We start from the raw sequence: 27222 nt of genomic DNA, 5'->3' as shown, positions 1-27222 counted from the left end.
AGTTCAACTGGTTCTGTGGGCACAGTTGGGGCCTCTATCTACATGCCAGAAGATACTGCAGCTGGTATAAACTGACACAGCTTTGCTCGCTTACACCAACTAAGGATCTGGCCCCACATGCCGGCTTCACTCCTGTTACCTGCCACAGTAAAGAATCAAGAATTCAACCGTATTGAGTGATGACATCACCATCTTAAGAAGCTACAGTGTCACTAACTGGTTACAAACTCAATGAAACTGCAGTGTCGACAGGGCCCACTGTGCAGGGAAGCACCATGATATTACACTGGATCTATCCTCGAGGAGGCTAGCTACTGCTGACCATGCTGTGTGCGCCAGGGCTTGTTCAGATTTGCCATGCTTGGGGCTGATCTCCTGGCCTAACACTGGTATTTTTTGTCTTTAGCACGTCAGTGGAGGCTGTGAAGACTCTCTTTTCCATGCCCCGATACTGGAAGGAATTTGCCAGCATCCATTTTTGGCAGGGTTGGGACATGATATCCTCCCGAAATTACTACTCGCAGTGTGTTGGCCTGATTGCAAGGTAGGAGCCCAAAGTTTCCATGTGAAATATTCCTCTGTTCCAGGCTGACATCTCAGCCCAGCAACTAGAGAGGAACTCTCTCTCCCCCTTGATAACCACAAGGGACTTTCTGCTCCATGTTCCAGAGCCATGATCGAGTTTGAGAACCCTCAGCTCCCTGCAGTTTTCAGAGAGGCCGTCACCATTGTCCAAAGTGAGAAGGAGGAGGAGGAGCAGAGAAATATCGCCATGACATTCTGCACTGAGGTGAGATTCATTAGTTGACAGGCACAAGTGGGCTTTTTGGAGAGCAGCTCAGGCCAGTAAGCCCTGGGCACATTGTCAGCAGCCTACAGCCAGCTAGCTCCTCTGGATGGTCATGGGGCATGGCAAAGAGAGGGAGGGAGAGAGAGGGTGAGATCGCTCCTGGCTGGATGTGCCTAGATGGGATCATGTGGCAAGAGGAGATGTTTCTCTGGTGCCCCCAAGGCCATGCTTCTCTCCTCACCTTTTCCTGGGGTTCTGCTTTTCTTCTGCCCCAGGGGTCGCTCCATGGCACTCAATGGGGCCTGGAGATTCCCCTTTCCCTGGGGGTTTATTTGTGACTTGTGCATTAGACTAAGTTCTGGGAATCAACCAACTGAAAGAGCAGCACCTGGCTCCCTACACACCAGAGACTTTGTATGGGAGTAAGTGGCCATTTGGTAAAGATGAGTGTCCAGGGAACATACCCCACAGGAAGACCTCTGCTCCTCAACCTGATGTTGATTTGGCTCTTTCCAGTTTCTCCAGAGTCCTTCCATTGAGACGATATTGACAAAATCAGAGCTCCAGGCGCAGCTCATGGAATGGACCCAAGACAAAAATCCCATTGTACGTAGGCTCAGTCTGCGAGTCCTTGGCAGTATTGTGCTCCAGACAGAAAAGGTGAGAACTGTGGATTGCCCGGGGGACCGAGGAAGCCCATGTCTATCGAATAGCTCAGAAATGATCCCCACACAAGCCTTGTTGTTTAACACACAGCACGCAAATGTTGGAGGTGCTTTACTGAGCAAATCAAGGCACGACGTGGTGCTCCCGTGAGCTGACCCCTGATTGCAGATGTGATGCAGTGGGAGAGGGGGAAATTGGGATGAGCAAAGACAAAGGTTACAGTGATCAGCTGGCACAGGTGCTCAGTTTTAGCAACTGTCCATCTCAATGGCTCCATTCCATATAACTGGGAATTGTTGTGAATGGGGTGAATTAACTCACTGCTTGCAGGCGCCCTGCAGAGGTGGGGTTATAGGAGGAGACAATGTTAGATGACGATGGAGAAGACGTTCCATGCATAGGGACCGTCGTGGACAAGTCAGAGCTGGGAGCAGGAATGGAACAAAGATGACAAGGCCAGTCTGGATGGTTGAGTGGAGCTGGAAGGGCCAAAGTGTCAGGAGACAAAGTCCAAGGTGTAGGATGGGCAGAGGGCTGCAGGGCCTGAAAGGAGGAGAAAGGGACTGAAGTTGTTGCTCAGGGCAATGGGGAGACAGTGGAGGCAGGGAGACAAGCCCAGGCTTAGCAAGAGCAGAAGAGTCAGCATGGATCAGAGGTCAGTTTGTGGGGCCTGGAGCTGCTCCAAGCAGGTGTCACTGAAGCCTCAGGTCAAGGAGTGCAAAACTCCTGCAAGAGTGACAGGAGAATAACTTTCTCTCCCCCATTGTGGGGCTGTGCCAGCTGTGGTTTCTCATAGGTGGGAGTGGGATGGTGCAGCATATACCCTAGGCTGTCGCCCAGCATAGTAATGAGCTGCCTTCTTCATTCCTGCAGGTGCAATCATTACGGGCCCAGCTACCAGCGATTGAGGACATGTTGTGTGACAGGGATGGAGGGCATGTCATGGGGGCAATGCATAAAGCTGCAGACATCATCTACCTCCTCAACGGGGAGGGGCTTGGCTCCATCTCCGAGAACATTGCCGTCAGCCTTCGCCCCTTCATTGACGATGTAAGGCTTGGAACCGCAGGATAAGCCCATTCACCCTCTCCGCCTGTCTCTGATGCCCTTGTCTCTCTCTCCCCATCCCCTTGCCTCCTGCCCCTCAGCCCTACCATGGAGCCTCCTCAGTGCCATGCTTCCAGCCCCTGCTGGAGCCTGGCCTGGGGGAGAGGGGGCCTGGCACTGGGCAGATGATCAGCTGTCTGGAGAACACAGGCCCCAAAGAGGTGGAGATTCCCAGCAGGAAAGAGGTGGGTCAGGAATGGCCCAGTTCTCAGGGGCACCGACGAACAAAAGTAATGCAGTGTTTTGTAGCAGCACCTCCCTGCAAGGCTCCAGCAGCTGCTCCTCCCCTTCCCCAGACCGGTCTCCAGCAGCCTTCCCTCTCTCTCCCCTAATCTTCTAGGGGTCTAGGATTCTGTGCTCTCCAGACAGACATTGCGTCTAGGACACCATGGGGCTGCACTGCCCTGCACAGCATCTCAGGCCCTGTTCTGCACAAAATGTCTATGGCGCTGGCCTGGTGGCCTCACTGCTCCTGCGAGCCAAGTCAGTTAAGACGGGGGGAACCGGAGCAGCGTGCAGATTATGACTGTCATGTTATGCTCTGATACTGCCTGGCTTTAACCGGGCTTCCCCATTCCCTGTGTGTCACTGCCAGGAGAGGGCAGTGTGCCTCCGCTGCCATTTTACTGCTTGTCAACATGGTGAGCAGCGTGAAGCACCCGGTGTGATAAACTCAGGACAGACAGCTTTAAGGGAGGGGTAGGAATCAGTCCCAGAGGGTTAAAAGGCCCTCCTCCTTATCAACTGGGAGGCGACTACAGGTCAATCAGGTTCAGCTGAGAAAGGGTTACCAAGGTAGCAAATTAGAATCAGCTGAGGGGGAGCTACCTGAGGTTAATTAGGATCAGCTGATTCCAACTTGGGGCTGCCTGAGACCTTTTTAAACCCTTCCCTGGGAGGAAGGAAGGGAGGAGAGTGGAGAGAGAAGGAGCCCTGCTGCCAGGAGTGTTGGAGCAGCAAGACAGCGAGCCTCCCCAGGGGGAGAGGCAGTGCTCTCTCCCACAAAGGAGTAAAAATACTCTAAACAGGACTGGTGGAGAGACGGGGAGCAGACTTCCCCTGTGTCCCAAGGGGGACCGCATTACCCAAGCCGGTCTCACCAGGGCTAAAAGCAGCAGAGGCTGGGGAGACTGAGAAGGTGCCTTGCCACACCGGACAAACCCATTGTGCAGCAGGAAATGATCCTCTGCTTGCTCCCGCTGCTGCTGCATCTTGAAGACCAGGATGAGAGTGTGTCACTGGTAAGTGCCACGGTCATTATTTCCTTAAGAGCAAAGAGCCAGAATCCCCTGGGGCCCCCACTCCATTAATGGCCAGAGCCCCTTGCCCAAGCAGAGTCTTCTCCCTGCTTCACTCCATGCTGGAGCCTAGTGCCTCATCTATTCGCACAGCACACAGCACAATTTGGAAGAAAAGCCTTCTTCTGGGAAAGAGTCCTGACCCTCTATTGCAAAGACAGGCCTCAGGTTTACAACAAGAGGCAGCAAAAGAAAAGGGAGCATAAATCTGTAAGTGCCCCTTCGGTTCAGGGAGCTGATATCTGCCCACAGCCTTCTGGAAAGTGGGTGCAGCTGCCCTGACTTCTTCCCTGGGGCTCCTGAGAGAACTTCTCCAGGTCCTAGCTTTCCAACATTCACTAGACATTGATTTCTTTCGTTGGGCCAATTGGGGTGTGGAGGGAAGTCTGATCTGGGGGCCCCTTTGGTCTGACTCTTTGGGATCCCAAAGCTGACTCACGCTCTCATGCAGTCTCTTTGCACAGAAGGACTGAGCTGTGGAGATCTCTTATGGCTCCCTCCAATCAATTCTCAGTTCCCTCTCCTGAGCACAGTCCTGTGTACAACAAATTACAGGAATCTCCACTAGCAGGAAAAGAAGAACAAGGGACGGGGAAGGTCCGATGTCCCCCAGACTATCGCTCCCTTAATGAGAACTCTCTTGGTCTCACCTTCTCTTGCAGAGATGTAAACTGACCCTCTTCCGCTGCACAGTGTTTCTCAGGTGGGCTCATTTGAAGATGCTGTTCCGCAGCATGGCCTGGGATGGCTCCTCTCAGCTCCTGAAGTGTGCCTGGAAGTGCTTGGTAGGTGAATTCCTTGTGCCTTGAGAGTGGTGAATGGGGACTTGAGGGAGACCTTTCTAACCGCACACCCTGAGTACCAAGGGTAATTTCTGCTTCCCACTCATTAGCCCGTGAAATTAGAAGCAATCCCTTCCAGAGGCTTTCTGGCTTTTTTTTTTTTGAGTTGTTTTCCAATCTGACCCTTTCCCCCTCCCTAAACCTCCCTCAGTGCTGCCTCTATGTTTTGCCTGTGGGGACTCTGCTCCGTGTGCCTGTGGGGTCAGCACATCGGCTGTGTACCCTGCTCCTGCTGTCTGTGGCCCCTGCTGCACTGCAGGCGCTGTGGCGTTAGAAACGCTGTGACTCCTGCGCCTCCTCTGCAACTGGCCTTGACCCTGAGAGGGTCCAGTTGTTTCCTCACCTGGACCTGACCCAGTAGTCAGGTCCCATCCGCTTCGGTTGGGTGGCAGGACTCTATTCCAGGCTCTCTGCTGGTTCATTTCTGCAGTTCTTCACATTTTTGAATTTTTTTCTCCACAACTGTCAGACCGGCAAACTTTTTTCTGTTAAAATGAGAGCTGAGGTTATGGAGAACACAATAGTAACTCCAGAGAGGTGCTGCTATGGTGTATGGGCTCATGCTGGTTGTTGCCATGCCCTGGCTCTACACTTTGGTTTTCTTGGACTAGTCGCTGTGGGGAGAACATGTCGTTTGTATATTGTGCATTTCTTCTCTCTTTCTTCCTAGATGCAGAACAATGAGAGCTGCATCCCCAAATTCCTGTTCCAGGCCTTAGAGTACCTGGAAGGCTCATTGTAGGGAGCCAGGGTGGCTTCCCTCCGAACCTGAGGGTAAAGAGCTGCTCTCTCAGCCTGAGGAGACGGGCCAGACCAAGCTTACTCCACCTCCCGGAAGGGGAGCCGTGGAACAGGAAGTACAAAGGGTGGGGCCCTTAGCCCAGTCAGGGCAGCACCAGGGAGAGAGGCAGATGCAGATCGCTGGCTGCTCCCTTCAGACCCTGCTGCTGGGCCAAGGGAGGCCCTGGACCAGGAGAAACCTGACCTGGAGGAAGGACAAGGGCTGCCAGAGCTGCCTGCCACCGAGTACCCAGAGGAACTGGAGGAGCCTGAGGCGCAGGGAGAGCTGGAGCTGCCAGCAGCTGAGTACCCGAAGGAGCTGGAGGAGCCAGATGCGGAGGGGGAGCTGGAGCTGCCAGCAGCCGAGTACCTGGAGGAGCCGGAGCTGCCAGCAGCCAAGTACCTGAAGGAGCCAGAGGCGGAGTGGGAGACAACAATAAGACATTCTGCAGCCCTGTCCATTGGTAAGCAGAGCAACTTCACTTGATCTTTTTTAAAATGCTTCCTTCAAAGCCCTTTTCTAGACTGCTGCTCTGTTCCCTCTGACAGTGCCATAATCCTAACAGTGTGAGAGCGTGTGTGTGAGCGTGTGTGCGAAGGGAGCAACTTAACTTTACCGACCGCACTAACGTCCCCTGTCCACAACTCCTCTTTGACTGCGCCTAGGGGAAACCAGCATGATGTGAATTCAATCTCCTTTGGAAATCAGTCTCTCAGTGACTTCTAGGCTTCTGATGCTTTATCTAATGTGCTTTGTGAACAGATGTAAGGAATGTATTTAATTTCCCAAGGGCTGTCTTGGGGGAATGGCTACATCTTTAGCAATTTTCAGCAAAGGATTTGAAAAGTAATGAGATTCATTGTCTATCTAGGAAATACTATCCACCATTACTGCGACTTGTTGTCTGAAACGGTGAATGAAGATGGCATCTCCGGCCTCTATGAAAGTAAGGAAATACCTCTGTGTGTTTGTGCCTCTGTGGGAAGTACAGGGGTGCAGCACAGGGCCTGAACACAGGTTTGAATGTGTCCCTCTGTCTAAGGACAGTGTTTAAGGAAGAAGGATGGTCACTTTCACCAAGGTGCCACAATATGTGTATGGGAGCAGGGAAATTCCATCCCTAGCTCCTAGAATAGACGTAGCCTTAGAGCTGTGTGGGGAGACTGTCTTCATAGAGGTCTGAAGGCCTCTAAAGGAAGGCCTGACAGAATTGAAAAGGGCTGTTATTATTAAGGGTGGTGGCGGCGGCGATGATGATGACGACGACAATTACCCTCTGTAGTAAATGATTCATTTCCTGACCTCCCTGTAATGGAGTGATGGCCAGGGAACTTCACTCAGAGATTAGTTATCAGTTCATAGGAAATCCCATGAGTGCAGATGGGAAACACTTTTCCCTGTGACCTCTTAAAGAATGAAGGCACAGGGCCACAAAGGATTTCAGTAGATGTTAGGAGCCTAAATCCCTTTGTGGATTTCGGCCTAAATGTTTGATGGTTTAACGCCTCTGCTGCTGTCATGTTCCTGTTCGATCCAAAGAACAAGTGTCCCCAACTGTCTGTGTGTACATGTGTCTGTCCATGTGTATGCCGGCGGAGGGGAAAGTTATGCACAGAATGGGGTCTCCTCTCTGTCCAGGGCTATTTTGGGAGTAGCTGAGTTGTTGTTTCTGTGCCCCCAGACTCTTGGGTAGCTAATAGCATGTGACAAAGAACATCTGAAGGGGAGGTTTCCTAGACACCCGTCACATCAGCACCATGGGGCTTTCAACCCGTTTCCTCTTTGTTTCAGCTTTTCAGGAAGTGCCTTTGACATCTGACAGGACCACATGGTACATCCTCAATAGACATTACAAATGGTTGCAGAAGCTTGGCAATCTCGTGTCGGGTTCTGCATTTGACTAGGGAACCGGAACTGACACAGAAGACCTCTTTGTCCTGCTATGGTACATACAACAGACGCTTATCAACTTTTTGGTGTCCCTAGCCTCTGTTTGCCAGAAGCTGGGAATGAGTGACAGGGGATTGATCACTAGATTACCTGTCTGTTCATTCCCTCTGGGGCACCTGGCATTGGCTGCTGTCGGAAGACAGGATACTGGTCTAGATGGACCTTTGGTCTGACCCGGTATGGACTTTATGTTTGGAACCGGGCAGCTGAACGACGAGTTGGATATTGGCAGATGACACAATATTATGTAGGTTAGTCAGGCGTAGAGAAGACTTTGAAGAAGTTCAAAAGCATCTAATAAAGCCATGTGACTGGGCAGCACAATGGCAGATAAAAACCAGTGCTGGCTGGATTATCGATTCTCGGCCAATGGAGCTGCAAGGGGGCAGAGCCTACAGGTAAGAACAGCATCCAGGACAGAGGTTCCCAGTGCAGTGCTCGTCATGGCAATGCGCTGCCGTTCCTCTCCCGCACAGCCGCATGGCGCTGCCTCGCCCCCACCCCAGCCAGGCAGAGCCGGCCCGGCTGGAACGCAGCACACAAGGGCTTTAGTGGCTGCAGCATGAGGACCCCTTGAGCCCTACTTCTTTCATGAGTGAATCACTGCCCCACTTCTGCCCCATCCCCACACACTGTTATAGGGCAGAACCCTCTGGATGATCTCTGAAATCTCTCACTGTAAGATTAAGTCCATTAATGGCTATTAGCCACGATGGGTAAGGAATGGTATCCCTAGACTGTTTGTTTGTCAGAAGGTGGAGATGAATGGCAGGAGAGAGATCACTTGATCATTACCTGTTAGGTTCACTCCCTCTGGGGCACCTGGCATTAGCCACTGTCAGTAAGCAGGATACTGGGCTAGATGGACCTTTGGTCTGACCCAGTACAACCGTTCTTATGTAATGAAGTTACTGCAGAGTCAGGACATGTTGTCCTTTGGGCTCCATGTCTGACATCTCATCCCACTGCATAGAACCCAACATTCACAGAGCTTCTTGCATGTGATTCTCTCAGGGCAGGTCTACACTAAGGGCGGGGGTCGAACTAGGGTACGCAAGTTCAGCTACGTGAATAGCATAGCTGAATTCGAAGTACCCTAGTTCGAACTACTCACCCGTCCAGACGCCGCGGAATCGAAGTCCGCGGCTCCAAGGTCGACTCCGCCACCGCCTTTTGCAGTGGTGGAGTACCGGAGTCGACCGCGGCGCTTCCGGAGTTCGAACTATCGCGTCCAGATTAGACGCAATAGTTCGAACTCCGAGAAGTCGAACTCACCGCGTCGACCCGGCTGGTAAGTGTAGACTAGCCCTCAGACATCAGAGCCAGGTGGAGAGAGGGGAAATTCTCCCAGACTCCCTTTATCCATTGCCAGCCCACAGGGTAGAGTTGCAGGTGGTTGGCTGCTCTCTTTAAGCAATGCCAGTTCTCAGGAAAATTGCAAAGGAGCATTAGCTGAGGCCCACTTCAATTAGTAGAGGACAGAGGGAGGAGTTCTCAGAGGAGATATACAGCACCCTTCTGGATGGGTCACCCTACCGCGGAACGTTCCTTGATTAGTCAAATCCAGTCTTTGGGTGTGTAAAATGCTGGCTGCCCCTGCCAAATGTTAGTAAAAGAAGGGAAGAAAACCCAAAATGTCCATGCCTATCTATAGGGTGCCATCTTGGACTTGGGACAAGAATGTGGTGACCTTTTGCCATGCGCTCTATGATTTTGGGATGGGAAGCACACTCCCACGCACGGATTGAATCCGCGTAGATAGGATCTAACATCCAGACAGAGACGACTCAAAGAGGGATAGGGAGGGTTTTTAGTTAGGTCTACTCACCCGTTCCTGTGTCCAGCATCGAAGTCCATCCCTGACGTCCAATGTCAAGAGAGCAGCAGCCGTCCATCGCTGCCCCTGCAAGAGAAGAGAGAGAACATCAACATTACCTCATGGGTGTAATTGTTTGTGAGAGTGGAGCATTTCCAGAGTTAAAATTTTGTTAATCTGCCCCTTCTCTAGCCTATCCTAGCCCTTTTCCTCGTAGTAAATAAAGCCTTGTTTGTGTGGTTACCACTGCGTGGCCTTATTTTCTTGTGCTAAGGCAAGCTCCGATAGATGGGCTTTACAAAGGCCTGCTCCACCCTACGAGTTTCATCTCGAATTTAGCAGTGTTAAACCCAATTAACCCTGCACCCGTCCACACAATGAAGCCCTTTATTTCGATATAAAAGGCTCTTAATATTGATATCTGTACTCTTCCCCGACGAGGGGAGTAGCGCTGAAATCGGTATTGCCACTGCGAATTAGGGTTAGTGTGGCTGCAATTCGACGGTATTGGTCTCCAGGAGCTATCCCACTGTGCACCATTGTGACCACTCTGGACAGCAATCTGAACTCAGATGCACTGGCCAGGTAGACAAGAAAAGCGCCGCGAACTTTTGAATTTCATTTTCTGTTTGCCCAGCATGGAGAGTTGATCAGCACAAGTGACCAGGCAGTCCCAGAATAAAAAAAGAGCTCCAGCATGGACCGTACGGGAGATACTGAAACTGATCTCTGTATGAGGAGATGAATCTCTTCTATCAGAACTCCATTCCAATAGACGAAATGCCAAAACATTTGAAAAAATCTCCAAGGCTATGATGGACAGAGGCCACAACAGGGACTCAACACAGTGCTGCGTGAAACTTAAGGAGCCGAGACAAGTGTACCAGAAAGCCAAAGAATCAAATGGATGCTCACGGAGGGAGGGGCGACTGATGACTGTAGCTATCCCACAGTTCCCGCACTCTCCAAAAACCATCTAAATTCTTGGCTGAGCTCCCAAAGCCTAAAGGGTCAAAAACATTGTCGCGGGTGGTTCAGGGTATATGTCGTCAGCCCTCCTCCCCCTCTCCATCCCCGCCGCCCCATGAATGCAAAGGGGAAAAATCCTCTCTCGCCTTTTTTCAATGTCACCGTATGTCTACTGGATGCTGCTGGCAGATGTGGTGCTGCAGCGCTACACAGCAGCATCCCCTTCCCTTCCCTTGCGGATGGCAGACAGTACAGTACGACTGGTATCCATCATCGTCATCCCATGGGTGCCCCTGGCTCGCCTCGGTGAGGTCAGCCGGGGGCGCCTGGGCAAAAATGGGAATGACTCCCAGGTCATTCTCTTCTTTAAGTTTTGTCTAAAGGAGATTCACTCCTGCCTGGAATATCATGGCAGCTGGAGGCTGCCCTCCCCTCCCCCCTTTGAGCTTTGTTTGCAGAGGCAATAAAGTCAGTGTTGTTTCTTATTCATGCATTTTTTATTACTTCATCACACAAATGGGGGGATAACTGCCACGGTAGCCCAGGAGGGGTGGGGGAGGAGGGAAGCAATGAGTGGCGTTGTTGCAGGGGCACCCCCTAGAATGGCATGCAGCTCATCATTTCTGCAGGATGTCTGGGGCTCTGACTCGGAGTGGCCGTTTGCCTCTCTGGTTCTTTAGTAGGCTTGCCTGATAGTCTAGACAGGACTGACTCTCCATTAGACAAAACTTAAAGAAGACAATGACCTGGGGAGTCATTCCCATTTTTATCCATCCACCCCCGGCCGACCTCACCGAGGCCGGCCAGGAGCACCCATTACAGCAGCAGACAGTACAGTATAACTGGTAACTGTCATTGTCAACTTGCAAAGCAGCAGATGGTACAGTAGGGCTGGAAACTCTTTGCTAACTTGCAAAGGCCAGGGGATGCTGCTGTGTAGCACTGCAGTACCACGTCTGTTAGCAACATCCAGTAGACAGACAGTGACAGTGAAAAAAGGCTGAACGGGCTCCATGGTTGCTGTGCTATGGAGTCTGCCTGGGCAATCCAGGGAAAAGGGCGCTGTTGTGGAAAATCGACCACATGGTTGATTTTGGATCAGACAGCCTGAGGCTCCTTTATTTTATACAAGCATATATGCAAGGAGAGTCAACATGGCCACATGCAGATGGTAAGCTGCTCTACCCTCCTTAAATTTTAGCTATCTTATAAAGATTAAAACCACAGACAAATTACACATGCTTCTGTATTAATTACCTTATTTGGAATACATTGCAAAATTAATATAGGACAAAAGCAAAAACAAGCGTCTCGCCCACTAACCCCCCACCCCCACCTGTTACTCACTGTCTGTTCTTTTGCGGTCAGTGACCTTTCTAACACAACTATTGTGGTTATATATTTCATAAGCCTGGCCATTGCAAATTATGCTACTTGGGGACTTTATCATTCTGCCCCCTCATGCCCTTTATACACACAAAGCCATAGATCCGTTTCGGGAACTTTCCACTGTGACTTCTTTTACCTCTTGACACACAAAAGCAACTTTCCATCACTCTTTCATCACTCTGTCCCCCTCCTCTCTTCCCCTTATACACAGAGACAAGCTGAACCAAAGTTCAACACAGCCTAGAAACAAGCTTATCCAAACTTTAGGCCTAAAAGCCTGGCCAAAGTTGTAAGCCCACCATATTTTCCCTCACAGCGCGAAATGATTGTCTGCTGTTGCTTTCACAGAGGGAGGCTTGACTGATGACATTTACCCATAACTACCCACAACAAATGTTTGGCCCCATCAGGCATTGGGATCTCAACCCAGAATTCCAATGGGTGGGGGAGATTGTGGAAACTATGGGGAAGCTATGGAATAGCTACCCACAGTGCAACGCTCCCGAAGTCGACGCTAGCCTCGGTACATGAACCGCCGAATTAATGTGCTTAGTGTGGCCACGTGCACTCAACTTTGTACAATCTGTTTCCAAAAATCAGTTTCTGTAAAATTGGAATAATCCCATAGTGTAGACATACCCAAAGGTGACCATGTGGGAAGAGTTTACTGTAAGATTCCCTGCATCTTCTGAATGGGGTTAGGGTTCTGCCCTCTTTAAAGGAAGGAAAAATCCTTACAGGTGATCCTACGGGCTGAAACTCACTGTGATTACAGATTAACCTGTGCTATTCACCACAATGTTTGTGACCCTGTGTATTATAGGGAAGTAACCCGTAGGGCATTATGAATCTTCCGATTTAAAATGGACACTTGTGGTGTACAGACGAAGAAGAACAACTTTTCAAATCCAACGTGTGCCGAGACTGTATTGACACTGAACGAGTACAATACTTTTATCTTTAATCTGTTCATTAAACGAAGCCAAAGGAGCGGGGTTGAGAGGCTAGGCACTGACTTCCCCAGGATCATTCCTCTCCTAGTAATTCCCATTACAAATCTCCTCTCAAGGAAGTGTTCCTGGGAGGGTTTAAAAGTGTCTTGTGAGTTTAGTCCCGGGAGAGGGGTCAGTTCTGTGTTGTAATAACATACCTGAAGGTTTTCCCAGCCTGGCAGAATCTAGAGTGTCTGTCTGCAGGGACAGAGCCTGGCGGGAATTGTGGTGTGAAATGGACTAATGCTAATTCAGAAATGTCCCAGACTGCCCTTCTCGTCCTGACAGGCTGCAAAATAACAGCCACACTGCATCATCCTAAGGCAGAGTTCTCAACCTTTTTCTTTCTGAGGACCCCCAACATGCTATAAAAACTCCACGGCCCACTTGTGCCACAATTAGGGTTGCCACAAGGGGGTTTGGGGTGTGGGCTCGGGATAAAGTTTGGGTGCGGGAGGAGTGCGGGCTCTGGGCCAGAGTTTGGGTGCTGGGTGCAGGCTCTAGGCTGGGATGGGGGCTGGGGTGCAGGATGGGGTTTGGGGTGCTGGGTGCAGGCTCTGGGGTAGGATAGGGGTTGGGGTGCAGGAAGGGGTGCAGGGGGGTTGGGGTGATGGGTGCAGGCTCTGGGCTGGGATGGGGTTGCAGTGCAGGAGGGAGTGTGGGAGGGGGTTTGGGTGCAGGCTCTGGGCGTGGACGGGGTTGGGGTGCAGGAGGGGGTTTGGGGGGCTCAGTGTGAGAGGGGGTTTGGGTGCTGGGTGCAGGCTCTGGGCTGGGACAGGGTGTTGGGGTGCAGGAGGGAGTGCAGGGTGTGGGGCTGGGCCAGGGATGAGGAGTTTGGGGTGCAGCAGGCCCTCTGGGCTGCGGTGGGGGGCCAGAGGGGAGGATTCCCCCCAGGGACAAGATACTCACCCAAGCCCCACCAGGCTGCTGCTCAAGAAGTCCAGGCAGGATAAGCCCCCTGCCCCCAGATTCAACTCAGAGTCACCTACAGGCAGGGCTGGGGGATGTTCTGGGGGAGGCGCGCGGGGGTGGCAGGTAGGGCTGGGGGAGAAACCCTACCCTGAACATTAGTGGAGCCGGGCCCCCGGGGCCCTGAATTTGCTGGAGTCTGGGTACCATATAACTCGCCGCCTCTGGCAAGGTTCATCTAGTCTAACACCTGCCAAGATACAGGACTTTGTGTGTCTAACCCACCCAGCTTCTCTCTTCTGGCTGGGGTCCCTTGACTGCAGCAGCTCCCCCCGATGTCCTCGCTCTCCTCTTTCCCTTACCTCTTTCACTTCTCTGGCCAGTGGTTTGCTGCATCTCTGATCCTCTCTCTATATGCCCTGCCCCAGCAGCTAGTTACCCAGGCTACAATCCCATTGCCATCTATGGGGGCAGCCTGGGCTGCAGGTTTTGGTCCCTGGTCAATGCAGCCACTATGGCTGCTGCACACCTACGTGGTGACTCGCAGCCCATCGCCAAACTGTGAGGACATATTCTGCAGGGTGGCCTCAACAGAGGTCAGAGCAGGAAAATGGCCCCAACAGAACACTCTGTCAATGGCTCCCAGAGATGTCCCTGTGACACCCGACTGTGCAGCCCGGGGGTTCTCCCCCAGGAGTTCTCCTGCTCCTTCATTGTCACCACGGGCAAGAGTCTGGCAGTGGAAATGGAGAGGGGGGTGTCTGCAGGCAGAGCCTTCCATGGCTTCCTGAATGAGAGCCTGGCAGGGCTTGTGCCTGTGGTGGTGAAGGGCCTAGATTCAATCCCCACCCGTGGCCATGGTGTCTCTGTGTGGCCATGGGTTCCCTTACCCATCACCGCAGGCTGTTCAGGAGGTGGAGGATAACCTGGCCATGGAGGAGGCAGCATCTCTGGGTCTGAGCAGCACCGGAGCTGGGGGAGCCGGGTGGGAGCTTCTGGTACGGGAGGTTTCACGTGCGGTCCATGGAGCTGGAGAGGACAGAGCTGAGCCCAGAGTCCTGCAGCAGCTCCTCAGTTAGTTCCTGTAAGACTCAAAGGAGAATGTCAGATTCAGGCCCCACTGACCCCTGGGTGCTTCCCAGAGAGGCTTCCCAGACACAGCCAGCAGGATCCTCTGGCAACACAGCTGGGCCCTATCATCCCGATTCCTTCCTTCCCTTCCAACTTGGCCCACGCCCAGCCTCTCGCAGCTGCCCCCTACCTTTCTACCCCCAGCCTCGCCTTACCCTCCAGTCCCACAATTCCCCACCTGCTCCCAGTGCTTACACCCAGAATTTCCTCTTGGCTGCTGCCCAGTCCTCAGCCTCAGGAATCCCTGCTCTCTGCTGTCCCCTCCAATGCCACTGATCTGCTTCCCTGCCCAAGGGAGACCCCTCCTTCTCCGAGGTCTCCTGCCCTCCCACCAGGTCCCCACAACCATCTCTCACTCACTGCTGTCTTCTCCACCAGGGCCACTTTGGAGCAGGGCCATTCCAGGCTGCCCGGACACCCTTCTGTGCAGTGAAACACATCGGAGTGGGGGAGGGGCGGAGGGAAGGAGACGATGCTTCATGGAGTGTCATAGAGCTTAATGCCAGAAGGCACCGTTGGATCATCTCATCTGATCTCCTGAATGTTCCAGGCCATTAAATTTCACCCACCTACAGTCTGAGTCTCTCACTGTAGGTCATTTTCTCCAGCTCTCAGATCATTTGTGTGACTCTTCTGCACACTCTCCAATTTAACACCATCCTTTTAAAACACGGACACCAGAACTGGCTGTCACCATTCCATTATCGCTCTCACCAATGCTAGAGAGAGAGAGGTAAGATCCCCTCCCTGCTCCTACTCATTACTGCCCTATTTATGCATTTGGGCAAGGGGGACCTGGCCATGGAGGTGGAGGAGGACTTGGCTTTGCCCTCCTCATCCTCCTCCTCATCCAAGTCGTCCTCGTCCGCTTTCTTCTCCATGACCACGTGCTCCATTCACATGGCCAGGTCCTTCCCCTCCTCCACTTCCTCCTCTATGGCCAGGTCCTCTTGCTCCTCCTCCATGGTGAGATCCACCTCCTTCTCTTCTTCCCCCTGCATCAGCACATCCTCATCCTCCTCCATTCCTGGGTCCTTCTAGTCTATAGCCATGTCCTCTACCTCCTCTTCTTCCCCCTGCATGGCCACATCTTCCTCCTCCTCCTCTGTGACCAGGTCCTCTTCCTCCTGCTCCTTCTCTGTCGCCAGGTTCTCCTCCTCCTCCTCCTTCTTGTCCTCCTCTCTGGTCAGGTCCTCCTCCTCCTCCATGGCCAGGTTCTCCTCCTCCTTTTCCTCCTTCTCGTCTTCCTCTCTGGCCAGGTTCTCTTGCTCCTCCTCCATGGCCAGGTCCATCTCCTTCTCTTCTTCTTCCCCCTGCATGGCCACATTCTCCTCCTTTACCTCTGTGGCTGGGTCCTCTTCCTCCTACTCCTTCTCTGTGGCCAAGTCCTAATCCTCCTCCACTTCCTTTTCCTCCATAGCCAGTATCTCCTCTTCCTTCTCCTGCATGGCCACATCCTCATCCTCCTCCATTGCCAGGTCCTCTTCCTTCTCCTCCTCCTGATCCAGGTCCTCCTTGTCCTTCTCTGTGGAATGGTCCTTCTCCATGGCCAGGTCCTCCTCTTCCTCCTCTGGAGCCAGGTCGTCCTCCTCTTCCACTTGCTCCATGGTCAGGTGCTCCACTCCGGTGGCCAGGTCCTCTTCCTCTTCCTCCTCCATGGCCAGGTCCTTCTCTTCTTCCTTTTGCTTCATGATCAGGTGTTCCTCCATCAGGGCCATGTCCTTCTCTTCCTCAACCTTCTTCTTCCTTCTCCTTCTCTGTGGTCAGTCCTCTTCCTCTTCTATGGAGAGGTGCTCCTCCTCCTCCTCCTCTTGTGCTGACAAGTTCTCCTCCTCTTCCTCCTTCCTCTTCTGCAGACAGGCTCTCCTCCTTCTCCCTCCTCTTCTGCAGGCAGGCTCTCCTCCTCCTCCTTCCTCTTCTGCAGACAGGCTCTCCTCCTCCTCCTTCCTCTTCTGCAGACAGGCTCTCCTCCTCCTACTTTTCTTCTTCTACAGATATGTCCTCCTCCTCCTTCTCCTCTATGGTCATGTCCTCCTCCTCTTTTATGGCTAGCTCCTCCACCTCCTCCTCCTCTTTTTCTGTGATCAGGACTTGCTCTTCCTACTTCTTCTTCTCTGTCTCTAGGTCTTCCTCTTCTTCCTCTCCTTCTGTGTCTGGGTCTTCATCCTCCTCTGCCTTCTCCTCAGAGGCAAGGTCCTTCTTCTCTGACTGGTCCGTGGGGGTCTCTGCGTCAAAGAGACAAGGGCAGAGTGTGACTCCTGCTGGGGGTAGGGGGAAGAGGAAGGACAGGGGTTTTAAGAGATGGAGAGAGCAGATTTAATGTTTCCCCCTCCCATGTAAGCATCCAAAGACAGAGAGATCCCCACACTGCTCCTCCTACAGACCCCTCAGCCCCAGGATTTCCCCTCTCCTCCTCGGAGCAGGTCTAGGATAACCAGATAGCAAATTTGAAAAATCGGGATGGGGGTGGAGGTAATAAGAGCCTATATAATAAAAAGACCCCAAAATCAGGACTGTCCCTATAAAATTGGGACATCTGATTACCCTAGGCTCTATAGGGTTTGCAGGTGGGGTGCTCCCCTAGGGTTGGGATCAGGCTCAGGGTCCAGGGGAGGTTTGGCAGGTCAAGGGACCTGGGGGTGTGTGTTGCCTGGGGGGTTTGGAGAACAGCAGTGAAGGGGAAGTTGGACACTTGCTAGAATACTGGGGAGACAAAGCAGGTGAGGGGATACCTGTTATTGGACCAGCTTTTCAGCCACACAGGGCTCTTCTTCATGTCAGGGAAAGGTGCTCAGAGCGTCACACGTACATACAAGGTGCAGTGTTCTGCCCCGAGTCCCAGACACTCCCGTTCTTCCTAGAATAGTGGGGGCCTGTCCCCACTGGCCTGTAAACAGCCCCACTGTGTAACCCAGACACAGGTGCACACAGCCCACTGCCCCACGTGGCTACCAGAGGCCACAGACTGGGCACTGGTTGGAGAGGATACATGCAGGGCACTGCCTCACCTGGCCACCGGGGTCACTGCTGCAATGGTAGTGGTGGTAAGGGAATGAAACAGGCCACTACCACAATGGTGTGTTGGGGCGGGGGGAGGAGATACCAGTAGGGCACTACCCCAACTTGGCCACCAGTGCACGTCCCTAGTGGGGTAGTGATGCACACCAGGAACAGGGCTCACTGCCATAAAGGGGTTGGAAGATACCCAGGGGCACTGCCTGACACCCAAGGCCACCCAGGCACCCTGCCACCTTAGGGGAGGTGAAGAACACACCTAGGGCACCGACTCCTCTGGCTACCAGTGGTCACTGCCCCAGTGCAGGGGCTGGGGTGAGTAAATACACACAGAGGATTGCCCCACCTGGACAACATGAGTCACCAAGATGAGAGTGGGATACACAGAGGGCACTGCCCCAGCAGCTGATACACATGCAGGACCCTGCCTCACCCAGCCATCAACCGTCACAGGTGTAATGGTAGTGGTGGGGTCACATAGGCAACTGCCATCAGTGGCCACTAGGGATCGCCGCATTAATAATGGGGGGATATATGCAAGGCATTGCCGCACCTGGCCACCAGGAGTCACTGCTCCAACAAGAAGGCACTACAGGGCACCCCTGTGCCTGGCCAGCAGAGGTCACTATCACAGTGCTGGGGGGGAGATACACATAGGGCTCTGCCACACCTGGCCTCCAGATAATACACATAGGGCACTGCCCCACCTGGACAACAGGAGGCACTGCACCCGGACACCTACCCACACATACCCCGATGAGCAGGAGTGTGCCTGGGTGTTATTCTGCACTTTAAGAAATGAGGCAAAGGCTAATTTTACTACAATTTCTGCTGAAGAAAGTTCTAACTTACAACCCTACCTTGGCAAGCACCTGCCCAGAGCCAGAGCAGTGTCCCTGCTGACAGCAGAGACCCCAGAACACACAGACCCAAAAGGGAAGCAGCTTTTAGGTGAAGCAGTGACAGACTCTGGGGAGGGGCTATGGGGAAGCAGAGAAAGAGCAACTAACCGCAGTGGGGAAAATCATAATCTACCGCAGAGAAAGAACGGACTCCGCTAGGATCTCACACCAACTCCAGCCAGGCTGGGACACCAGCAATTCGGGGCTGGAGCAGCTCCAGCTAGAGGCTGGGCAGGGGCAGGTGACCTCAGTCTCTGTGCTGAGCAGGCTTCTTTGGCTGCAAGGAGGGACAAGGAACCCACCGGCCAGAGTCTTGCTGCCCAAGGGGGGTGAGATCTGGGGCAATCTCTGGAGTAGCTGGCTCAGCAGCCGAGAGCCCGCACACTTGTCCGTGCCCGAGCTCTCCAGGAGCACATTACGCACAGGTGTGCACTGGATGTAGGCACCAATGTAACGCCACAGAGCCGGACTCCGCTGAGCGTTGCCTACAAGAGACAGGGGCAGAGTCCGACGGGCAGATGAAGGCAGCAGATGACAGGGCCAGCAGCCATGAGCGGATCCCATCACACTTCTGGCCTGTGATGTCCCCATCCGTCCCTGCAGCTCTCCGTCTGTCCCGCTGTCCATCCAACCCTCCAGCCCCCATCCGTCCCCACTGTATGCCACACACACCCTGCACCCATCTGCATGCCTTACACACTCATCTATCTCCACATCACCCCGCTGTCCCTCTGACTGTCCATGCAGAGCCCAGCACAAGGAGGTGTGGACAGGGCAGGATCAACCTTTTGTGGGCTTCCATGGGACAATGGGGAATGGCATGAGGGGGGTTGACTCCAGAGCAAGGGGCTGGCCAAGGGCAAGGCGGGAGGGAGGGGGGGCTGTTAGCACAGCCATGGTCCGCACAGCCCAACAAGGCCACTGTTTACAAACCCGCAGCCGCCAGAGGCATACTGGCCCACCCAGCCAGAGGTGAAAGTAAGCCGGTACGGGCAGGTACGGAGGACCAGTAAGAAAAGGAGACTGTCTGAGGGAGGGAGAAGCCTGCCCCCTGCATAAGAATAATTTAAACTCAGCTGTTCCCTGAGTGGTTCAGGCTCCTGCGGGTTAGGAGTGGTTTCTGGCATCCTTGTTAATTTCACTCACAGTACCCGGGGGAGGGTGTGTTTGACCATGGCAGAGGCAGTCCTTTTCTGCTCCCGGGATGAGGGGATCTCTCCAATACTAATATACACAACAATACAAGCATTTGGCTGCACAGCTTAAATCCAGAGCTAATAAAAGCAGGTGGAAGGGGAAAACTCACTGTCACATTGGTTTCTCGTCTCCTCCCTCCCCCTCCTCCAGCCAGGCTGCAGACAAGGCTCTGCATTCCTCCCACCCTCCACCCCCAGCAGGGGTTCTCCTCTAGGCTCTAGCTTGCAGTATGAAGACTGGCTGAAATGCCTGCTGCTCCTGCCTGCATAAGAACAGTTTAAACTCAGCTGTTCCCTGCGCAGTTCAATCCCCAGGGTTAGGAGCCATTTCTTGCATCCTTGTTAATTTCATTCCCAGTTGTTGTTCCAGGGACGGGGTGTGTGACCATGGCAGGGGCAGTTCTTTTCTGCCCCCGGGATGAGGGGGATCTCCTATATACAAAAAACACAATCAAAATCAGGAACCATTTCCAAGTTCAAATCTATCCCATTCCCTCCCCAGCAGAGGATCATGGCTGTGATGTCCAAACTGCTTGCAGATCCTCCTTGAAATGTTACTGAACTGCGCAGGGAACAGCTGAGTTTAAACTGTTCTTATGCAGGAGGCAGGCTTCTCCCTCCCTTAGCCAATCTCCCTGCTGCAAGCTAGAGGGAAGCCCCTGCAGCTGCTGAGTGCCAGGCAAGGAGAAAGCACGGAGCCTAGTGTCGGCAGCCTGGCTGGAGGAGGAGGGAAGACACGGAGAAAAATGTGACTTTTCAGGCTTTTCACTTTTTCAGGCTTATTCCAATAGTAAAGTTTCATTACAGACAGTACTGGTAGTAATAATAGTAGCTTTATTTTCTCTACCTATGTTATGCAATGGGAGGGATCCATGAAGTACATAGGAGAGGTGGATTGCTTGCGATTGGACCATATGGGTAAGAAATGTAAATTACTTTAGTCCCTGCCCAAACCTCAGGGCTCCCAGCCGCCTCTGCAGCTGGTAGCTCTGGGGGTGATTTAAAGGGCCCGGCTCCTAGCTTCAGCCGAATCCCCGAGCCCTTTAAATCCTGATTTAAAAGCCCCAGGATTTAAAGGCCCCACCTCTTCAAATAAAGGTCACGCCTCTTCCGGTTGAGGCCCCTCCCCTTCCACAGGACTCTGGAGTACCGGTAAATCCTTTAAACTACTTTCACCCCTGACCCAGCCCTGCGCTGCCAACGTGCTCTGCCATACTACCCCCTGCCCATTACCCCCATCCCCTTATGCCTGGCAGCTCCCATGCCCAGTGCCCCTGTGGCCACAGAGCCCTATAACCAGCACCCCCCACTGCCTAGTACCCCCTCACAGCCCCCCCACAACTGTCCAGCGCTCCATATTTGAGGGAATTCATCACCAAAACATTCAACATTCTGTGCACTATTTTAAAATTCTGCAAATTTTATTTGCCAATAAACAAAAATGGAAGCTCCAGCCTGCAGTGGGAGTACAGGCCATTGGCTGCATGGAGGTGGGAGATCACCCTGCAGTCCCGTCCCCCTCCAAGCCCTCCAGGTCAGGGCTGCACCCGACCCTGACACAGTGTAAGGAATGAGCCTGCCCCAGAAACACCTTTGAGCACTGCGCCTCTGAGCCAGGTGCACCAGGTGTGGGAGGGAGCTCAGCCTGGCAGGATCCAAGTGTGGAGGGGCTTGGAGGGGGGATCCAGGTGGGGCTAGCAGGGTTCTGGGTGGAGCAGTCAGAGAGCAGGTGGCTCAGTAGAGGATCTCGATGCACAGGGGCTTGTTGGGGCTGATGGGGCAGTGGGACTCTGAAGAGAGGTCCAGGTGAAGGTGCTTGGAGCTCAGCAGGGGGTCTCTAGGTGTGGGGAGCTCAGCACAAGGGGGGCTGGGTGCAGGGGAGATAGGGCTCATTGGGGTGGGGGGCTAAGTGCAGCTGGCTGGGGCTCTGTGAGGTGGGTGTCTGGGGGCTCATTGGGGTGGTACAGATGCAGGGGAGGTGGGGCTAGTCAGGGGGACGGTTCGATGGGGCTGCTTAATGGGCGAGCCTCAGCTGCTGCTAAGGGGGATGCTGCATGCTGGGGCCCCGCTTCTCCCCTGCCCTCGCTTCTTCTATCCCATTCTCTTCCCCATCCCATGCTCCTTCCCCACTGCCCCATCTCCTCCCCATCCCACCCCCTTCCTCCCCTACTGCTTATTTCCCCCAGCCCCCCTTGCCCCACCCCAGCACATGCACTCCCTGCTGTACAGAACAGGATGGCCCCTCCCAGCATATAGAAGGGGGGCACGACCAGCACTAGGACCCAAAAGGCTGCATCCAGCTGCAAAGTCAGCAGAACTGAACAGCCCCCTCTTTCAGCCGGGACTCCGCAGACACAGCTCCTACAGCCAATTCCTCAGCACTGAACAAACACTGCAAGACTAATCTCTTACAGGCCAGATTTTAGCAAAGAGCCTTTAAGCCTCACTGCGGGGAGCTCCCCCACCCCACCAGCCCTGAACAGAATATTGCTGCCAGCCTCCAGCTCAGGGTTGATCCTTCACTTCCTCCCATGCAGCTCTCGGAGAAAGAGCTCCGTAGGCAACCTGAAGGGGAAAATCCACAAACAAATCTTCCCTTTGCTCTCACTCCTCGGGGCACAGGCCAGCCAGGTATCGATCCCAGCCCACGTAGGGTTAGGAGCTCCTGCTGCTCCCTCTTGAGAAACACTGACCTTGCGCTGCACTGGGGGGCTCTGGGGTCTGTCCCATTTTGCAAGCACGTACTTCCTGTTTCTGGGAAGGAAGAACTACTGTCCTTGCGTTAACTCCCTGCTGCACTGTGCTTGCATCGCACTGCCAGAGCCACGCCAGGCAGGAGACTCCTTCGTCAGCCGCCCTGGTGACAGGGGCAGGCTCATTTCCACAAGACACAGGTAGTTCAGAGAGTCTGGGCAGCAGAAGGAGCCCCATGTCCTGAGCTAGGCGAGCTAGTGCCCGATAAAGGAGCCTTTTACCCTTATAGCTTTCACCACCCGCAGTGGAGAGGAGCGAGCAGTGGGTGGGGGGCAGGAGGCGGAGAGGAGCCCTGGGCCTGGCCGGCTGAGAGGAGCGAGCAGCGGCAGTGGGTGGGGGGCAGGAGGCGGAAAGGAGCCCTGGGCCTGGCCGGCCGAGAGGAGCGAGCAGTGGACAGGGGCAAGGGGGTAGAGGGGAGAGGACCAGTGGGCAAGGGGACCTCAGGGTGCATCGCAAGTGGAGGGGGCCAGGCCGGGGCCCCTTTGGAGCCTGGGCCCAGCGCCATGGTGCCAGTGGCACCATCGGAAACCCAGTACTGGCCGTGGACCCTGAGTGAGGCTTTTTGGGTGATGCAGTAATGGAGCTAGGGGGTGATAAGGGCAGTTCCACACATCTCTAATCCCAGCCCCGCTTCTCCTGTGCCCAAAACCATGGCCATCAGCCCACCCCTCTCAGTCTCAGACCCCAGAGACATGACTGGCCACTCACGCTGAAGCCCAGTTACAGCTATGAAGGCTTCCCAAACTCTCTAGAAAGACGGGAGTGGAAGGAGCAACCCCCTTAGCCTGGCAGGCAGGACCCATCCTTCCCAGTATGGCAGAGACCCTGCCCATAGGCAGATAGACCCAGCCCAGCCCATAGGAGACTGGGTGTGGGGGAACAGGAAGAGGATGTAAGCAACTGAACATGACAGGTGTTCATGAAAGGAGAGAGCGTTTGAGTGTGGGTTGCCCAACACAGTAGAGAAGAGAGACAGAGACACCTAGGAGGAAGAAACGAAACTCAGAACAGGGAGTCACCCTCAGGGATTCAATCTTCTCCAAGGCTGCACACACCACTGCTGGCCAGAGAGATGAACAGCCCCTGCAAATGGAAACATCATCTGGATAATTGTACTCAGAGAGTAGTTATAAATGGTTCCCAATCCTACTGGAAAGGTATAATGAGTGGGGTTCCGCAGGGGTCTGTTTTGGGACCGGCTCTGTCCAATATCTTCATCAATGATTTAGATATTGGCACAGAAAGTACGCTTATTAAATTTGCAGATGATACCAAACTGGGAGGGATTGCAACTGCTTTGGAGGATAGGGTCAAAATTCAAAATGATCTAGACAAATTGGAGAAATGGTCTGAGGTAAATAGGATGACGTTAACAAAGACAAATGCAAAGTGCTCCACGTAGGAAGGAACAATCAGTTTCACACATACAGAATGGGAAGAGACTGTCTAGGAAGGAGTATGGCAGAAAGGGATCTAGGGGTTATAGTGGACCACAAGCTAAATATGAGTCAACAGTGTGATGCTGTTGCAAAAAAAGAAAACATGATTCTGGGATACATTAACAGGTGTGTTGTGAACAAGACGCAAGAAGTCATTCTTCCACTCTACTCCGCGCTGGTCAGGCCTCAGCAGGAATATTGTGTCCAGTTCTGGGCATCGCATTTCAAGAAAGATGTGGAGAAATTGGAGAGGGTCCAGAGAAGCGCAATAAGAATGATTAAAGGTCTAGAGAACATGACCTGTGAAGGAAGGCTGAAAGAATTGGGTTTGTTAAGTTTGGAAAAGAGAAGACTGAGAGGGGACATGATAGTAGTTTTCAAGTATCTAAAACGGTGTCATAAGAAGGTGGGAGAAAACTTATTCATCTTAGCCTCTAAGGATAGAACAAGAAGCAATGGGCTTAAACTGCAGCAAGGGAGGTTTAGACTGGACATTAGGAAAAAGTTCCTAACTCTCAGGGTGGTTAAACACTGGAATAAACTGCCTAGGGAGGTTGTAGAATCTCCATCTCTGGAGATATTTAAGAGTAGGCTAGATAAATGTCTATCAGGGATGGTCTAGACAGTATTTGGTCTCAATGCCCTCTCGAGGTCCCTTCCAGTCCTAGAGTCTATGAATCTCCCTTGAATCCACAGCTAGTCAGGACATTTTTTTTTCCTTGTTTTTGTTTTTTCTAAAGAAACTCACATTCAGCTAACAGGAAGTCCCTGCCTGGAGCCAGGTGACAAGAGCCCTCGTCAGACCAGATACTTATCTCACAGCCAGTGACAGCTGCTCCGCTCCCAGCTGGACAGGTCTTGCCTGGCATCAACAACGCTTGTGCTCTCATTCATTTTCCATCTCACCACCGGGATAGACTCTTTCCCCCCTTCCTCTCCCCCCACACACACTTCTTTCCCCCCTTGGTGCCAAACACAACACAAGAAGAAAAAACAAAAGTTATCATCACAATCTGCCGTGATGGCTAGGCTCTCCTTCTTGCCTCGCCCACGCCCCAGGGCTGTACCCTGAACCCCCTTTGCATGATGTTGTCACAGCTACAATTAGAAAGCACCGCACTGCACCTGCACCCAACATAGTCACTCTGCACAGGAGACTCCTTGTCCCTTCCACTGGTCTTAGCCCCGGGCCCAGCTAAGATGCACCTTATTTTTCTTTAGTACTGGGGCTCTTGTCCTCTCCTTCCTATCCCTCTTGGACTCCATCTGTGAGAGAGGACAGGGAAGTGTTACAGAGACCCTCCCCCAGCTCTCTCTGCACCCTGGGCTCACACCTGGTTATCTCCCCAAACCTTGGTGCTGTCCAGCATGTCTCCCTCCACATAAGTCACCTGGTCTCCTCTTAGACTCCATCTTCATATTGCTCTTCTCCTTTCCAGAACTCTTGCTCTGCTCCTCAGACCTATCTTTCCCCGGCTCTGCAGGCAGAAGGGAAGGGGCATCATGGGAACACACACGCCCCATTCCAGACACCACATGGCATCCACAGGACTACCAAACCATGTCACCTTTGGCCAAAAACTACACCCCACCCCAAGGGAGCAAAACCCCTTTGTGAGCCCAGCACAAACCCACACCAAGCCCAGCCAAACTGGGACCTTGCCCCCACTTCCCCGGGCTCACGGATGGAGAAGTTTGGTGGGTAGTGGGGCCCCGAGGGACTGGCTCAGTGTGTGAATGAGTGACTGGGATATATGTGGGGGTCTGGCCTGTGGGGTTGGGGTGTCCAGGAGGACCCAAGGTAAGGGACTAGGGGGATTGGGGAGAGGAGGGTAGGGTTACCAAGGTGCACTGTGGGAATGGGGATTTAGAGACCCCAGAGAGGACGGGTGGGGTGGGTTGGAGGGCCCCATGGGGGCTGAAAAGGGGAACCAGGCAGGTTGAGGGGAGCAGAGAGTGGAAATGAGGGACTCACACACTGGGCTGGGAGGGGGCCGTGGGGTGACAGGGACATGGGGCCCAGCCCTGGAGAAATGGGTTGGAGTCGATGGGGGTGGGGTGGGAGGACGATGCTGGGGGAGGCAGCACGTTGCCAGGGCAAAGGGAAAAGCCAGGGAGAGAGGACAGGAGGGGGGAGCTGGGGATGAGGGGGAGGCTGGGGACTGAACTAGGGGGAGTTGGGGAGCAGGACTGAGGGGTCCCCACGGGTGCAGGGCAGGGCCGGCGGGGTAGATGGGGGGGTTGAGGGGTCCCCACGGGCGGGGTCGGGGGGGGCTGAGGGGGATGTCACGTCCCTACGGAGCAGGGAGCAGGTGGGGGAGGGGCTGGGGGACCCCACCCGCGCAGACTCAGGCGGGGGGGGGCAGGGCCCAGCTGCTTGCGGCGCGGAGCCGCGAGAGCGACACGTGACTGAAAACAGCAGAGACCCGCTGGGAGGAAGAGGAATCCCACAATGCACCGCTGCTGTCAGGAGCCGCGCGCAACACTCCCGACCCCGCCTCCCCGGGTCTGGCGCATCTGACCTTCTCCTAATGGCGTCCTGAGCGCCGCACTCACTTCCGTTTCTCAACTTCCGCTTCTGGCTTCGCCCTGGGTAGAGGCGTTTCAGGGTGGGGCGCTGGGGAGGGGAAAGGGGGTGGCAGGGGACGGGGCATGTGGGGCGGCGCTCAGGGGCGGGAGGTAGCAGGGGGTGGGGCTCAGGGAGAGGGGGCTGAGGGGGCGGGGCTCAGTGGCGGGGCCGGAGGGCTCAGGGGCGGGAGGTGGCAGGGGTGGGGCTCAGGAGAGGGGCTAAGGGGCGGGGCTCAGTGGCGGGGGGCCGGCGGGCTCAGGGGCGGACGGGGCGGGGCTCGGGGATGGGGGGCGCTGCGGGAGCGGGGCTCGGGGGGGAGGTGGCAGGGGCGGGGCTCGGGGATGGTGGGAGCTGAGGGATCGGGGCTCGGGTGGGAGGTGGCAGGGGGCGGGGCTCGGGGATGGTGGGAGCTGAGGGATCGGGGCTCGGGTGGGAGGTGGCAAGGGGCGGGGCTCGGGGATGGTGGGAGCTGAGGGCTCGGGGCTCGGGTGGGAGGTGGCAGGGGGTGGGGCTCAGGGGCAGGGCTCAGGGAAGAGGGGCTGAGGCCAGACCCTGGGAGAGGCGGGACCGGCCCGGGTTGGGTCCAGCGGGCGGGGCGCGTGGCTCCCCTGGAGCTTGGCAAGGCCCCGCTGCACCGCATGGCTCTGGGCATCTCACACGCGGTGTCCGGTCACTGCCCAGTGACACGTGCAGCCCCAGGACATCAC

At 54.2% G+C, this 27222-nt stretch overlaps 3 protein-coding genes across 4 annotated transcripts in view; 2 read left to right on the top strand and 1 right to left on the bottom strand.

The window, feature by feature from the left end:
* The window catches only part of LOC120370544 (zinc finger protein 420-like), a 339196-nt gene that overhangs the window by 163533 nt on the left and 148441 nt on the right, over nt 1–27222 (top strand). The gene's annotated exons all lie outside the window — the stretch shown is intronic.
* LOC120403180 (maestro heat-like repeat family member 5) lies at nt 480–3254 on the top strand. The gene is made up of 4 exons (XM_039534015.1): nt 480–544; nt 670–790; nt 1307–1450; nt 2330–3254. The coding sequence occupies exons 1-4, from the start codon at nt 495–497 to the stop codon at nt 2528–2530; spliced, it is 516 nt and encodes a 171-aa protein (XP_039389949.1). The 5' UTR covers nt 480–494; the 3' UTR covers nt 2531–3254.
* LOC120403185 (troponin T-like) lies at nt 16698–26080 on the bottom strand. 2 transcript variants are annotated; one of them, XM_039534027.1, is made up of 2 exons: nt 25338–26080; nt 16698–16898 (listed from the first exon to the last, which is right to left on the bottom strand). In XM_039534027.1, exons 1-2 carry the CDS (start codon nt 25468–25470, stop codon nt 16741–16743), a joined length of 291 nt encoding a protein of 96 aa, XP_039389961.1. In that variant the 5' UTR covers nt 25471–26080; the 3' UTR covers nt 16698–16740. The 2 variants fall into 2 exon arrangements, with proteins under 2 accessions (XP_039389961.1, XP_039389971.1); XM_039534037.1 differs by having other exon boundaries at nt 16698–16865.

Source organism: Mauremys reevesii, linkage group 1, assembly GCF_016161935.1.
Source record: "Mauremys reevesii isolate NIE-2019 linkage group 1, ASM1616193v1, whole genome shotgun sequence".
In the NCBI taxonomy this organism is placed as follows: domain Eukaryota; kingdom Metazoa; phylum Chordata; order Testudines; family Geoemydidae; genus Mauremys; species Mauremys reevesii.
Note: the sequence above shows the minus strand (reverse complement) of the source record. Positions and strands in the feature narration are given on the sequence as shown.

Coding starts and splice junctions, on each gene's coding strand:
- LOC120403180 (XM_039534015.1), top strand. CDS start 495: ATGATATCCTCCCGAAATTACTACTCGCAGTGTGTTGGCCTGATTGCA. Junction 791..1,306: donor CCATGACATTCTGCACTGAG/GTGAGATTCATT, acceptor GGCTCTTTCCAG/TTTCTCCAGAGTCCTTCCAT. Junction 1,451..2,329: donor TTGTGCTCCAGACAGAAAAG/GTGAGAACTGTG, acceptor TCATTCCTGCAG/GTGCAATCATTACGGGCCCA.
- LOC120403185 (XM_039534027.1), bottom strand. CDS start 25,470: ATGGGGCGTGTGTGTTCCCATGATGCCCCTTCCCTTCTGCCTGCAGAG. Junction 16,899..25,337: donor GGAGTCTAAGAGGAGACCAG/GTGACTTATGTG, acceptor TACCCCCAGCAG/GAGTCACACTCTGCCCTTGT.